General features: G+C 36.3%; 1 protein-coding gene across 15 annotated transcripts in view; it reads left to right on the forward strand.

Annotated features, from left to right (window-relative positions):
• Window positions 1-2,415: 2,415 nt before the first annotated feature.
• The window catches only part of TRDN (triadin), a 227,942-nt gene continuing 214,578 nt past the window's right edge, over window positions 2,416-15,779 (forward strand). For 9 of the 15 annotated variants that reach the window (XM_077782237.1, XM_077782242.1, XM_077782241.1 and 6 more), the window contains exon 1: window positions 9,333-9,825. In XM_077782237.1, the coding sequence (XP_077638363.1) occupies window positions 9,804-9,825 (22 nt within the window). In that variant the 5' untranslated portion in view covers window positions 9,333-9,803. Of the gene's footprint in view, window positions 2,545-9,330; window positions 9,826-15,779 lie in introns of those variants that run through there. The other 6 variants (XM_077782243.1, XM_077782247.1, XM_077782240.1 and 3 more) reach the window with 6 other exon arrangements.

Raw genomic sequence — 15,779 nt, forward strand, 5'->3', positions numbered from 1 at the left:
TGGCATATGCATATTTTAAATTAAATACTTATGTTTACAATTATTGATTGCATATACAATGCAAATACACAAACAATAAAGTACATAATCAACATTTTGGTTTTGAAAATTCCCACAGTTATCACTTGCTTTAGCGGAGATCTTTGAAAACTCTGAAAATTTGTCTTTAATTGATCAAGTTGAGTGAGAAAGAGGTTCTTTGGTGACTGAGCCACTACTGCAATGCATGATCAGCAACTAACAGAAAGCTTCTTCCAGATAATTATCAGAAATAACTTGCACAGCCAAACATTTTTCCTATCACAGAGGAGAAAGGGTGTAAGGTATGTTGTACCATAAATTAAATGTTGTGCATGCTCTTTTTTCTTCTTAGTGATGATTCATTTCTGGTGGGCAGCTGAAGAAAGCTTTATACATATGAAGACACAATATCACTGACACAGGACTGTGAGAAGTCTTTTTTGTTAGTAGATTGTGTTCAGTTCAGTCCCCTGAGCTATTGCATCAGATAATATTGCTCTTTCCCAGAACTCAGGAAAAAACAATCTGTGGGATCATTTTCTACCTTCTTGAGAGAATGATTATATTACACCAGACTAACATATCTACTCCAGTCTTTAGTTTGTCAGAAAGCTTATAAGATTTTGCCTGGGAAGGAGACTCCAAATTTTACTCTTATTCATCCCTGACTAAAGCAGGCAATGTGGAAGAGCCTGTAGGTTGGGTTTTACACCTGAAGGTGAAGGAGAACTGGTAACCTGGTAGAATCCTTCCCACTAAGGACTCAGAAACACTGATAAATTCTGGTGACGAAATCCTAACTGCTCAGCAATGACTGACACAGATGCTATTTTTGCAGATAACAGTCTTATGGTACACAAAGCATTAGTCATATCTTTTAAATAATTCAGCAGAATATTAATATAATATAACTGCCTTGCTCTTAAGAGTGACAGGTGTGTTTAAATTAACCCCTCAAAAAACACCCAGACTGTCCAAGACATGAATTTACTTCAGCTTTAAGTGCTTGATACTCCACAGTTTTTGACTCCAATAAAAGGGTTGATAGACATTGCATAATCAGACAATGTAAAAGATTTTTTTTTTCTCTTTCTGTTATGCACTGATGTCAATCTTTCAGGAGGAAAAGAGCAAGAGTAAATTTCTGTCCCAGTCCACTGGTGTTAGTATGGAGTGGAAACCTGGAAATATTGCTCAGAGTGGTTTAAAAAGACCATTAGGATTTATTCTGCCAGAAGTGTTTGCCTGTTGCTGTAAGGGCACTATTGTGACAAATGAAAAGTTGGGGTTCTTTTAACTAAAACCAAAATTTACTGGTGGGGAGAATGGGGGTAAGAAGGACTCATTTGACAATTGCTGTAAAGGAAGTGGGATGGCATTATTTACAGAGCAGGTTTGTCAACTCAGATAACATAGGGGAACTGGGACCATAACTCTGCTTGTGGCATTAAAAACTCACTACTTGCAGTTTTCTGACTCTGCATAACCTTCCCAGTATTGTTGGGCTAACACCCACATTTCTGTCAGAGGCACCTCTTTGCAGTTTATGGGTCACAAACATGATTTTGAACAGTAGCTCCAATGTGGTGATGTGTGAAAAGTGTATGTTCTGGTTGATTGTTCAAAATGCATATGCTGGTGGATTGTACTTTCAGTCCTGTGTTTGTGTATCTGATGTTGTGTGGCCTTTGTTATTTCTGCAACTAAACCAAAGTTTTGCCCCATTCACCTGTCATGCTCTGGTTCCTTTTTGTAGAACAAACAACATTTTATGTTTTTACTCTGAAAATGTGGAAAATAGAAGTATTGTTATATCTGCTTTCCTCAAAGATTGACTACAAGCCTAACTACTTTCCCTCTCTTAAGGAAAAAAATGCACAAAACCACAAACCAGCAAAACTAAAACCCCTTTCTCAATTGTCTGTACCACTGTAACAAGAAATGTGGTTTTTCCTTGTTAATCATAAGGTAACATTTATTAGGTGAAGCAGAATCCAAATATGCAAGCTACATTTTCTTCACAAAACCTTTTTCCTGACATGAATTTGTGCAAAACCCTGAACTTCCCAGGTAGCTGAGGAAAGCAGAAGAAGCAGAGGTGACCAGAGAGAAAAATCTTTAAGGTAAAAGGCATATAAAACAGGATTTTAGACAAATTCCACTCCACAGACTGCCTATGAATATAAAACACCACAAGTATTGTTATAATTACTTCCAAGACCCACAAAATGATCTCAAGCACAAGCCCTTATACTGGAGCCAGATCTTCCATAAAACATTTGTGTCCCAGTCTGGATTGCACAAGGGCTGGACGCGCTGCCCTGGCTGCGCGGCCGCTTCACCCGCAGGGAGCAGCTGCCAACAGCTCCTTGGCAGCCGCGCTTGGTGCCGCTGCACCAGCGCTGCACGCTTCCCTCAGGCCCTGGGAATGCAGCCGGGACCTTCCAAAAGTCCCCAGTGCCCTTGCCTTGCCTTCTGACTTCTGGGAACGCAGCTGAGGATCTTCTACTTTGTGCCTCTGGGGTAATAATTTTTTTTTCATTTAAACTGGGAATTTGGAAAGAGAAATGGTGTAACAGTCCTTTAATGATAATTATAGTCCTCCACATTTGGTCCATTTGTGTTTTGCTCTTTCAGGGTGACTGGAGAGGAGAAAGAAAGACCTAGCAATTCTTTTCAGTAAATGCTTTGCAGATAACTATTCTTTTCGGTTTGCCTTAGGAAGTTGACTATGGACATGTGTTGGAGCTTGGGCAGGAATATAAATTGATTGACAATGACAAATGGTGGTGTATTATTGAAGGAAAATTAATATATATGTGCTCTGATGAGTTGTAAAGACATCAATGCTCAAAATTATTTTTCCTTTTAAAAGATCTTTTAATTTTTAGACATACTTTTTTCAGTGCAGTTACAGCTGTCAGCACTGACAAGGTTGAATTTACTAATTCATGTCTTCCACTTCTACTCTGTAAAGAAGCTAAATTGCCTAATGAAAAAGCTCCCAGATTAGATTTTCTTTTTAAATAGTGATGATGATAATAATAATAATAATAGTAATAATAATAAAGTGGGTTCTTCATCTGCAATTCCAGCTTTGATCTCTTCAAGACTGTGATGAGAATGTAGGAGAAAGAAAGCGGAATTAGAAAGAAAAATTATGGCTGTTGTCGAAACAAACTTTTTTATAAATCTGGTTTCTTTAATGTAATTTTTTTCTTAGAGATAGTAATTGCTGAAATACTTTGTCTGCTTTATATTTTTCTCATTTGTTCTCTGTCTCTCTGTATATTGATGACAAAAAACAGATTCAATTTCTTCTTCAGCATTTTGCATCATATGTTCCTGTACTGCCGGATGGATGACTGTGGCACATAGAGTTATTTCATCTGCATGATTTTTATTTCGTTAGAAAATTATTTATCCACTGCCAGGAACTGATATCTATCCTATCTGTTGAAATGCATAACTCAAGCAGGTTCTGATGTCTCTGGGCAAACAGGGACCTGGGAATAGCAGAAAAACCTGACATACAAAAAACCCAAACAAACACAAAACACGGGATACACAAACTCTTGGCAAAACCACTCTTAGACCTGCAGCTGTATTGCACACAGTAATGTCCAGGGAAAAATAAGTGCTTTAAAACAGCTTCTAATTCACTGTGCATAGATACTGAGTGTCAGCTCTCAGAAAAGTACAAAAGTGCCAAAATCCAGATAGACCTCCTGACACTTTGACTGGGTTTATTTAGAAAGCAAATATTTTAGCAATGTGACTAGGGGAGGTCCAGTCTAGCCTGAGTGTCTAAGATCATAATGTACATAATGTACCATATCAAGCAGAAGAATACACTATTAAATGGAAAGGAAGATGAGATTTCCCCTTGGTTGTGAAGGTCAGCCTGAGCAGATAGTTTAAAGCTTCCCAAAATTACTGAAGATATTTGATACTTAGTTTTACTCCATGTCTTTTTCCTCAAGACTTGGCATGAAAACATTTATCTGCCTTTGTCTTGTCACATCAGACTTTTATTCAAAATTTTCTTTCTCTCCGTCTATTTTTGGCAACATGCGTGACTATGGTCATATCTGGAAAAAAAACACTAAATGCAGATTTCTACTGAAACATTTCATAAGTATAAGATGTGAAAACAAATTTAAAATGTATTACTGGGAATTTGGAGCTGGGTTTGAAATTTGAAGTTCAGGAGCAATTTTACTCTTTGTCTAGGTATTTCTGTGTGATATATTTCTGAGTCTAGTTCTTTCAACATAAAAACTTGGTTTCAAATAATTTTTTTTTGAAAGTCAGTGATTTTTTTTCAGAAAATTCCTGTTCTCAAGGAAAGTCATGGGAACTGAAGTCCCCTTGCTTTTCTTTGACCCAAGACCAAATACTTTGGTATATTTGAACAGTTCTCAATCAGTACTTGACAGCAGTAATTCATGTTGTGTCAGAGCCAATCCCCATCTCCAATAATAATTTGGCAACTTTTTATGTTCTGTCCATGGTCAAGTTTGGATAGAGATTGTCCTGAAGAAAAAGACTATAATAGTGTCCTTTTTTCAATTGTTTCTTAAAAAGGGTCAGCTCCAGATATTTCTCAGTGTCATAGAACTTTTCTGTGAAACAGCTTCTGTGTGATTTTCTAGATGTGAAAGTAAAGCCACAGGTGCTAATGAAACAATACTCATTAAGAATAGAGTAATCAAAGGAAAAGCATGTTACACGGAGCAGCTAAAGGTCACCCAAATGCAGTCTACCTTGACATGCTGCAATAAATGCCCTCCCTGAACCTAGCTTATAGTAATATAAGTTATATAAGTCATATAGTAATATAATATAATTTTTATTATATAGTAATATAATTTTTATAGTTAAAGCAGAGTACACTGAAAACGCCCAACTCTTCTAAGCTAGGGGGCTGCTTTAGTCTGATTTCCTGCCATAGACTGCCTACTTGGGCAGCTTGCAAGAAGACTAAGTAGAATATTCTTGCTTCCTGGAAGTAGTTTTATAATCAGTTGTCCTTTTTGGATGTTAGAAAATGTTCATTATTCACACACCTTGACTGAAGCTACTTCAGCAGTTTTGCAGTGCAATGGCTAATGGGGATATCATCCATATGTCAGCAGAATAGTCAGTATCACAGATATTTTCTTTTGTACCTGCTGTGTTTCTACCATATAGCTTTGGAAGTGTCCTTTAATGAGCTCAGAGTGCCAAGGTGATGTGACTCCAGTGTTCTTGTCAGCTGTCCCTGAGCAGAGGCTGACTTGCATTCAGATCAGTCAGTCTCCAGTGACAGAGCTCCTTATCTGTCCATCAGTAGTTCACATTAAAGGATCTTCAACCTATTGTCTCCTACATATTAAATAAAAACTTGTTTAAAGGTTCTATGTATGCAATTCTCTGAAAAATGGTGCAAATTGATTTTTGAGACCAACATATATATGCCAAAATTTAACCTAGATTAGATGTGATACCAAGGTCTTGCTTTGTTTTGTATTTTGTGTGTGCTTCAGAATATCCAGAATATGTTTGTATTTTTGTCATATTGATTCCAAAAATCTTGCAAACATTTGTTATGAAACATCAATCACACATGATAAAAATTACTTGAGAGTTCTCTAGTGGTCCATAGAAAGTCACAGCTATATCTTTGACTGATCAAGACTTCAAAGACACCAGAATGTGTGCTCCTATCCATACTGGAAAATGCGGTATTACCAGTGGGGCTGAATGAAAATCTCATCTAGAAGTAACAGTATTCCTAAACAAAAATAAAGCATAAAAAGGAAAAGTCTGTTTCAGAGGAAACAAGCTTCATATGAACATCAAAGCTCAGTTGGCAGACATCACTCTAATCCTATATTTGCTTCTGCTTATGTCTTTGTTACTCATTAGATTCAGTAGCATTTACCCTCTCCTTGGCATTATACTTTCAGCCTATATTTAGTTCTTATCAGTCAACTGCTGGGTGTTTCTGATAAAAACTTACCCCATCTGATCCTGGGATATCACTGAGTGTATCAGAGTTAAAGTTTCCTTTCTTTGACCCAGCTGTGCTGCTCAGCGTGCAATGGGATACAGATCTCTTTTCATATTAATAGTTTGATTCTCAGTAGGACTAAACTCTGAGAATTCATCAGTAACATGTTAGCTGACAACTCAAATATTTTCCTGCATTTTCTTGTTGAATGACTGTTATACTCAATTCCTCCAATATTTTCTTATATCAGTATCAAAGTCTCTCCTCTCTTTACCTCATAATTTCATGTGAACTGTTGTCTCTCCTAATTCCCTTCTGATAATATCATCAAGACAACCCAAAAATGAGCTTAAAATGTATTTGTATATTCCTACTTTGATTATATGAACAACCAAACTTTTCACTAATAAGCAGGAGTTTGCATTAGAATCTGACAAATAGTCAACCTCTGTCATTTTCCTAAAAAAAATTGCTCAAATAATTGGTTTACTTTGTTCCATCAGTTAGAGCCCTAAGTAAATATGCATTATCTGACATCAGGGCACATGGTTACATACAGACATTAGTAGCAGCATATAGTATATCCTTCTCCCCTCTTCCTAGTTTTGTTATTTTTTTCCCTATCCAGGCAACTACAGAGAAAAGGGAACTGTCATTTTATTTTATCTAACACAGACGTGTGTATCTGAGGAATCTGGTGTGAGGGTGTAGCTGTTTCTACACTTCCCTCCCTCCCTTTCCACCACTGAATGTGAGAACTGATCTCAGGACAGTTCATTTACCCTGTGAGTACGAGCAGAACATCTATTGCTAACTTGAGGCAGGAGCGTTTTCTCATTGTGCCCAAATCATAATCAGAAGAAATTATGGGAAACCTCTTTGTGTCAGGTTTAGATATCACAAGAACCAAAGTAGTTTTAGATTTTTCAGTCTCCATGTTGTTTGAGGAGCAAGGAGAGATAAAGGACATCTTACAAAAGAATAATTCTGGTCAGGTTAACAGAAAAGGTTTCCACTAAAATGAATTTTTCAACATATAAACTAGGTCAGGAAAATATGTTTACTTTATTGCATGAAGATTTGTATAAATTTTGCCGTTTCTGCATACTGTGAGTTTCACAGATTAGTTTAAGAGAAACTCTTAAATCAAATCAGGAGCTAAAGTTTAGGTTTTGAAAAAAAACTTCAAACTTGCCCTAAAAAATTTTCAGATTTTTGGTTGCTTAGACTTCTAAAGAATAAATGTGACATTCTTTATAATTTCCAGTTAGCAATGTTTTATTTTCAGGTTGAACATATATGCACATACATATAACTTGTTTATTTTTAGTACTGTGTATTTCCACAAAGGTTATTATCTATAGTAAATATGACACACAGATCCCTTGACTTTTTCCTCCTTAAAGCAAGCAACTGTGTAACTTCCAATACAGTTGCTTAAAGCCACATTTATATATGTAAGATATTGGTGCACATGTAATCTTTAGCCTTCTTCCCAGAATGAATATTTTGTGCATACAAGGGATGCAGAGGGTACCAACCACTTCTCTTTTTGGCCACTGGGCTGACGTTGTGGAAAATTGGTTTCAAATTGGATTCTCTCACTTCTCCTGCCCTTGTATTTTGATTTCAGAATAACAGCCTATGACTGAGGGTAAGCATAAATAGTAACGAGGGAGTAAGGCATGGAGGAAGGAGGGCAGGTGATAGGAGCTGAAATGTAAAATGGTAAGGGACAGGCAATCATATAGTTATACAAACACCTATGTCTGGATATAGTCCACAATCTTGGGATCTTGCTACATAAAACAACAAAAGACTCAGACATTAATTTTTCCCCATTTATCTTTCCCCCACATTCCATAATGAAGACTTTACTAGTTTATTCAATTTTAATAGAAATACAAATCTGACTTCTCAGAATTGATTAGCTCTGTGCTTCAGATGATCTATCTCACATCTCAAGCAAGTAGTAAAGCTGTCAAAACATAGGTGACCCCAAATATTTTACTGTTCATATAAAATGGAATTGCTTCAGCAGAGGAGATATAACTAAGAAGAACAAGGGATTTGCTTTAATATCATCCTTTTCTAACCACTGACCTTTAAGGGGCAGCTGTTTTGTTGATATGTGAATGTGAGTCCTCAGACCGTTCTGGTACTCATGAAAGAGCATTTTGAAAAAATAAGGTTTCACATAAAATCTCTTTATCAGTCTTAGTGAGGAGGATCTGCTGAAGAACGAGCTAAAGGAGCAAACAGAGGGTTAGAGGGATGATCAGAAAAACACAGAGTACTTAGCATCAAGTAATCAAAACTTGTCAGTGCAAAACATCTGGTCAGTAGACCTAAAGAAGAAGGGGGCTCAAGCACTGATTGCAAGCTTTGGCTAGATAAAGCTTCCATCTTCAGACAGGTGGCAGGTATGAAGTGTGTTAAGAGCAGAGGGAAGAGGAAAAACCTGGTGTTATTTTGCTGTTCAATGAACCTTTGCTTCTCCATCTTGTGCATTGGATAAATAGATTCCTTTCCCCACACTTTGCCACAGAGCCAGGTGCCTATATCTCCTGGGGGAAAGATGAGAAGTGTAGCAGAGACAAGGTGACTATAGGTTCACTAGCAAGAGCTGTTTAAGATGGTTTCTGGTTTCATGTGACGATGACATTTCCGTAAAGGTATGCTGGCTTGAGGGCACTTTTCTGCTAATTTCATTTTCAAGCTGTTGACCACATATATAATTCTACAGCTGTGAAATTGCAAGCAGTAAAAGATTGCTCAGGTTTTAAAATAATTATGCTTATTTTAATTGTTAATATTTTACTTTCTCTAAATGTTTTTAAGAATCTACTTGTTTTCAGTTTTATAAAATCTTTTTAAAAATCCTAGAATGTTTGAGCTACTTAAATATTTCCATGAATGAGACCCAGAAAAACAAATCTGGTCTAGTTAATATTTTGCATATTGCCTTCATGTATCTAGTCTATATAAAATATTATTATTAAAATTTTTAGCAGTGTTCTCTAATACTTAGATGAACTTAACAGGTATAAGTGATAATTGCAGCAAATCAGAAAAGGACCAAAAAAAATAATCCAAGCCAATTTTATTGGTTTAAATTGGTGTCTTAATTGGTTCTGAACTGCAATAAGAGTTGAAGTGGAGAAAATCACCTAAATTTACCCTCCCCCTTAGTCAGTTGTGAGCTTCATAGGACCCTCCCTAAGCCATATAAGGCCAGGAAGAATGTGCTAAGCACTGAGTGTGCTAAGAATAAAGTTGTACTAGGATGGATAAGGTTACTTTGAACTCTATATTTCATGTTTCCTGACATACACCCCAAAGAACTGCAATAATGCTAGCAAGGCTGTAGGAGCATTGAACAGTACTTTCCCAGTTCTTTTGATTTTTATTTCCTCTCTATGCATTCCTGTCCTGTTTAGAGCTGTGAATTTTTACATTTTATTTGTGATGTGCATGGTTCCGAGGATATTAGAAAAACGTGCTGAAGGTTCACTCTGACGCATGGCTATTTTTATTAGAAGCTGATACTTTAGACTGAGCTTTAAGTGTTGCCTCTGGAAGGCCTTGGATTGTTCTAGGAGACCAAGTCTGCAGAGGAAATAGGCATTTCAGGGTGCATAAAAGAAGAAGGAACACAATTAGGAAAAGCAGAGGACCTCCCTCCTTCTCATTCTGCAACTCCTGCGAGAGTCAGCAACCCAGAAGTACTATCTAAGCTGCCACAGTAGATCTTGACCTTTTAAACAGAGTACCTCTTACCGTCATCATGGCCGAGATAACAGCAGAAGGTACAGTAACTCTTTTCAAATATAATAAACCAAAAATGATATGTGCTTTAAAGGTATAATTGAACTGGCATGTCAAAATTATTTGTTGTTCTTAGTAAATATTTTCACTCCAGGATTCCTTTTTTTTTTTTCTTTTTTGCTTTTATACTCCTGTAGGCTTAGTTTTTACCAGTTACTGAAGCAAGCTCTATGTACACCTCTAAAAATAACCTTAGTTTCATTTGCAGAACACCGTTATTTAGGCAGCTCCATTAGAGTGATACAAACAGGGAATGCCTGAAGTTCAGGGTGTTCTATTCTAAGTCTTTGCTCAGAAAAAGTTTTGGTAGTTCCTTAGAATCAGAGATTTACCAGAGTCAGAATAGCTGCATTTGTTGGCCCTGATTTTTCTATAGGGAACACAGAGTATTTTTGAACGCAACATTAAGTTACTGAAGGGTAAAAGGTAAAAACCCCCTGTTATCCTTATTTAGGTAAACTTCTAAGGGAGTCAGTGAAAATTGTGCTGAAATAAATATGCCAGATGTCAGCCTGCACAAATGAAAGGCAATTGTGTTAACCAATAAATACATATTCTAAAATGTTAATGTTTCATGTACTTTAGTATTTCCTGACATTCATATTTAAATAGCATTTTAGATGCATAATACTATTTTATTAGCTGAAGTCAGAGGGGAGGATATATTTAAAATGCAACCATGTTTAATACTGAATATTTTAGTTGAATTTCACTCCAATTTTTTTTTTTGCAGTGTTTATCCAAATTTAATAATGACAAATATTTAATAATGACAAAAATACAAAGAAATGCTTTTTAAAAAATCTTATGAGAATTACTTTATTCTTTCTCTCAAGGTTATGTGGTTTTTCAGTGCATGAAAGACGTAGTTTTCATCTTCCATTTTTTATTGTTCATACTTGTAAGAGGATCTGCATTAAGGGCTATTAGAAGGTGATCCTTTTCCTTCTTAAGGGCTGATGTTAGGACTGTGTCAAGTAGCACAATCCTTGCTTGATGTCTGGTTAGCCACATCAGGGAGGCAATGGGATTTTTTAATCAGCAGTTGGACTGATCTATGATTTACTTCTGGCTGCAAATACTGCCAAAACAGGTGGCTCAGCCTGACAGCTGTAACCCAAATACTAACACAGGTTTATTCAGATATTCTTAATTAAGTTTGTTGGAAACACTGGTTATTTTCTGTTTTGAGGCAACTCTGTGAAATAACCAAATTGGTGAGATTTTTGATCCAAAATTAATGGCAAAAAAATATAAGACTTTCCAACCAGTTTGACTTTCCAGTCATTTACCTTATTAAAGTAAGAAAATTAAAGATTCTAGAATTAAATCAAATGCCATAGAGTGAAAGAAATCAGTCTGAAAATGTTTTTATTTTGTTTGTATAGTGTTTTTACAGGAGTGTTTTTACAGCTGTAACAGTGTGTGTCTTCTGCGGGGCTTTTTGTACAAAGCATAGACTTAGATGATAAGAGGCATCAGCTCCCCAATAAGCTGATCTTCCACATGACAGAGAAATAAACTATATAATTAGTTTAGTTTAGTTATGTTGGGCTTAGTTTCATTTTGTTCTCATGTACTTGGAATGCACTTGTAGTGATTGACTGATTTTTAAACACTGTATCCACAAGATGAAAATTTTATTTATGGCAAAAAGTAAGAATTCAGCCTGGAGCTAATATTTCACTGCAGTTTGTTTTCCTCTGGGGCTAGTACTGGCACTCACAGTCTGAAAGTTTAGATATAAACTTCAGCAACATATAGTTTGGATAAACAAAAAAGTATTCAACTACCTATTACTTCACACAATTTATTTTGTTTTCCATCCCACCTTCCAGCCCATGATTTGCTGGGCTCATCATGACTTTGCTAGGACTAAACCACTTGCTCCTTGCAATAGGTATTTATAACTTTTTTTTCCACTGTCAGTCACTAAGCCAGACACTTGGGCTCCTTGCCTTTTGGGGTACCATGCTGACACATCAGAGATCAGGGCACAACAGCACTGCAGGCACTGCCATGGGCAGGGTGGTTGCTGGTTTAGAGAGATGGCCCAGGCCTGGCAGGGTGTGCTGGTGCACATCTCAGAGCTCTCCTTCTTCCAGCCTGTGTCAGGACAACAGGAGATGAAGAGAAGCAATGGGGAGCTCTTTCAGGTCAACAGAATGATAATGACTGTCAGATTAATTCATTTAAATATGTAGCAAATAAGCAATTACCCTGCAGTGTCTACTTGTACCAAAAACCACATTTGCTACTTATTCTTTTACACAGTTACAGATTGTTAGTTGTGGAAATATTGGTGAGATGTACACTTGAAAGACAAAATGAGATCCCTGAAGACAGCAATTCATAAATGTCCTTAGAAAGCTGGCAGGACCTATGTCTCTAGCTGTCAAGTATTAAGGAGAAGATTCCAAAGGATTATCTTCAGCATTCTCGTATTACATGTCATTGCAATCACAGAAATGTACTATTAAAAAGTGGAAGTCCTTAAACTTGTATAAAAAAACATACAGAGACTAAGTACTCTTTGCTATACTCTCAGGATCTAATATTAATATTAGTATTAGTCATATTATTACAATGAATATTAATTATTGCTCTTGTTACTATTACATTTAAGCAGTTACTGAGTATTCTTGTAGCAGCCAGGATATTTTCTGCGCTCCACTTAAGACTTTGTCTAAAAAGCCTCAAACTACATTACTCCACTGTGTCTATGAACACAGGAACACTGGACTCAGTGGCAGATGTAGCTGGAGCTGCCACCACTGAAACACGAACAGAAAAAGGCTGACACCGCTGAGAAATGGCTTCTGCCAATGTACAGCTTAATCTGTATGTGCACAGCAGCTCCAGCACCAGCCCTATAGCTGGTCCCTTCTAGTCCAATCTCCTGCAGGTCACAGTGCAAGGTTGATGGGCATCCCCTGACACTTTATCCTCCCACTCAGGGAAGAATGAACAGAGGCTCAGCTCTGCTTGCTGCAATGCTCTGGAGACTGTGCACTGATCTAATCCAGGAAGGTGAGGAGAGGAGAAAGACAAGGTTTCTGTGCCAGCTGTTTGTCTGCCACAACTTATTTCCCCAGTGGAGCAAGAGAGAAGCAGGAGTCAAATAGAAATGTGACAGTGAGTCACAGTTTGGTCCTTATTTTGCTGCTGAGAGCTGTGCAACTACATATTTCCTCTGTCTGGGAGCAGGCTGCAAGGAGACAGGCTAGCCCCAAGGCTACACACAGCTTGTCAGTGACAAAATCAAAATTAGCTTCTGCACTTCAGCCCTTTTCTCAGGCTATTGGATAACTATGAAAAGTTTTAAGGTGTAAATCATTTCAAAAGGCAAAAAGATGTTTATGCTTGAAGATTAACAGACACGAAACTACTAATGTATGAGAAATAACACACAAGAGCCAGAGGATAAAATCCCAATTATTTCATGAGTTTGATGGTCAGAAGCTAAAAGAGGTATTCAATTGGCAAAATGTTTAATGAAGGCACACTAGAAGCAAGAGACATATAGCTACTTCTCATGGTAATTCATGAGTTGCTACTTAGACGTGCCAGTTGTGCTGACTGCAACAGGGACCTGGATGAATAAATTGGATTAGATGATTCATTTTGATGGCTATAGGCATACGAGGTGTTTCTTACCCTCCTTTCTCACAGCTGTTTATGCTTGGAGGTAGGATGTTTATATCAAATCTATTTACACCTAGCAAATTTTCAAAATGAAAAGATGTCTTCTTTTTCTGCCTTTCAATGTTGATGAGGAATAAGATAGTATACCTATTACAGTAGGGTAAAGAAAACACAACAATTTTAGCTATGATTTTTTGAAGGAATCTGTCTGTTCTTTTTCAGAACAACCAGGTAAAATCAACAGCCTAATTACACAAAGTAAAACAAAGTCAGAAAACCCATGCCTGCCTGTGAAAAAGTCATTGTGGGGAACAGAAGCTCCAAATTCTTACTGAAATTCCTCAAAAATTATATTCCCCTGTGACTGTGGGCCTGTACAACTGTGCTGGTTTGGCTTCATCCTTAATGTTTTCTCATAGCCTGTTGAGGCAAGCATCAGGCCAGATTGGTTACCTTCACTTCTAGGTTTAAGAATTTGTGGACAAGGCTAGTCAAAGCCCATACAGTATTTATGTGCCTTCAGTCAGTACAAGGCAGCACTTACATGCAATTCATTACCTTAGGTAGCCCCTTAGAGAGCCCGAGGTTGAGTTCTGGGCAGCAGGAAGACTGAAAACCTATAAACCAGAGAATCAAGCTAATGCATCAAGTTAGTACATGACAGGCTAAAACTGTGTTAGCTCCTGCTGTGGGCAAACAGCTGGACTGTAGGTCTGAATATTTATTCACTTTTTTTTTGAAAGATCACAAAGAACCATGTGATCTTAAGAATCTGGAGCATGTTTTATTATTGCTTATATAATGTGAAATGTTTTTAAAGTCCTGCTAGTGTTTTCAAGTTATTGGGAAAATCAGTTACCAGTGACCTAAAAATGAAATCTGTGCAACTACTTACATTCTCAGAAATCCTAATCTACAGTTTCAGAGACCTAAACATTGAAAAAAAAATCTAGTCTAGAAATTTTTTGAGTACTTTCACCCCTTGCCTGAAATATAAATACAGAGTAAGAGGTAGATTTATTCTCTTTTTAATGTTCAGTTCTGGAAAGCAGAAACTGTTTTACTTTAAAACATTTCATAATACAAGTCTGGATTCAGTTCAGGACATACTGAGGAGAGAGAAACAAATCAGAGTTACCCCATTTGACCCAGCTCATCCATTTAATATGATTATTTGCTTGAAATTAAAAACTTTTTCCTTTCTGATGCTGACAATCACTGGTTTCTTCTCTGTTTAAAAAGATTGAGCTAGTGCAAATTACTCATTTTACCAGGTGAACCATACTACAGCAGTAGAGGGTGAATTGCTTTAAACCCAAAAGACACTAATATGGCAACCAAATACAGCCCTTCTCAATAAATTTGTGTCTTTTAGAGAGAAAAATAACCTAAATATCTGTCTAATAAAAAAAAGCTATGTTTGGGAGTAATTTATCCAGATTCTAAATTTTTTCATACTGGGCTTTTTTTGTTGTTGTTGTTTTTTTAATGTTGGAGAATGGTAAATGATGCATTTCTTTTTTGCTAGATAATGGTTGCATTTTTAAGTGTGCTTCCTGTCAAGCTTCATTAGGATGGAAATTTTCATTCAATTAAAATAGTACAAACCCAGCAATTTAGAAATTGTTTATATTTACACACTTAGATAATAGAAATAGGTTAAATAGAAAAAGTCAGTTTTAAATATAAGATCTCTTGATAAGCTAAATAATTTATTAAACAAATATGGTATTATTTCTAATTTAGGTTCTTGGAGACTGCATCCTGTAAGAATATATAACTGAGAGAGCTCATTTTCTTTCATGTAATGTTTATTTAAACATTCATTTATTCAAAGGTTAAGGAAGAAATTTCCTACTTTTTTTAAAATACTTATTAGTCCTTGATATAAATAAGATAATAATTGAGTTCAAATAGTAAAATAAATTGAAATTAGGAATAGATTCTTTACATTTGCAAACAGGCTATACTCTCAGAAAAAGGCTGCCTTAATTTGACTCCATCTGCTTAGCCAGTGATTTCCAATAATTCAGTGATTTCTTTAACTTTTTTCACAACTGTAGTGGCTTGATTATAACTTTTTTTCATTTGTCTGTTTAAATGAGTGTGATTTCTATAAATAGTAATGGAAAATTGTAGTATTATGAAAGTGTGGTCCTTAGCACAGGATTTTCTTAAATTAATTTTTAATTTAAAGGGCATTTTTTAAAATGACATTTCTAGAAAACTTTAGTTTATGATTTAAAAAGAATCAGCAAATATGTTCCCTGCCTATATTCCTCCACTGCAG

The sequence above is a fragment of the Lonchura striata genome, chromosome 3 (assembly GCF_046129695.1).
Source record: "Lonchura striata isolate bLonStr1 chromosome 3, bLonStr1.mat, whole genome shotgun sequence".
Lineage (NCBI taxonomy): Eukaryota > Metazoa > Chordata > Aves > Passeriformes > Estrildidae > Lonchura > Lonchura striata.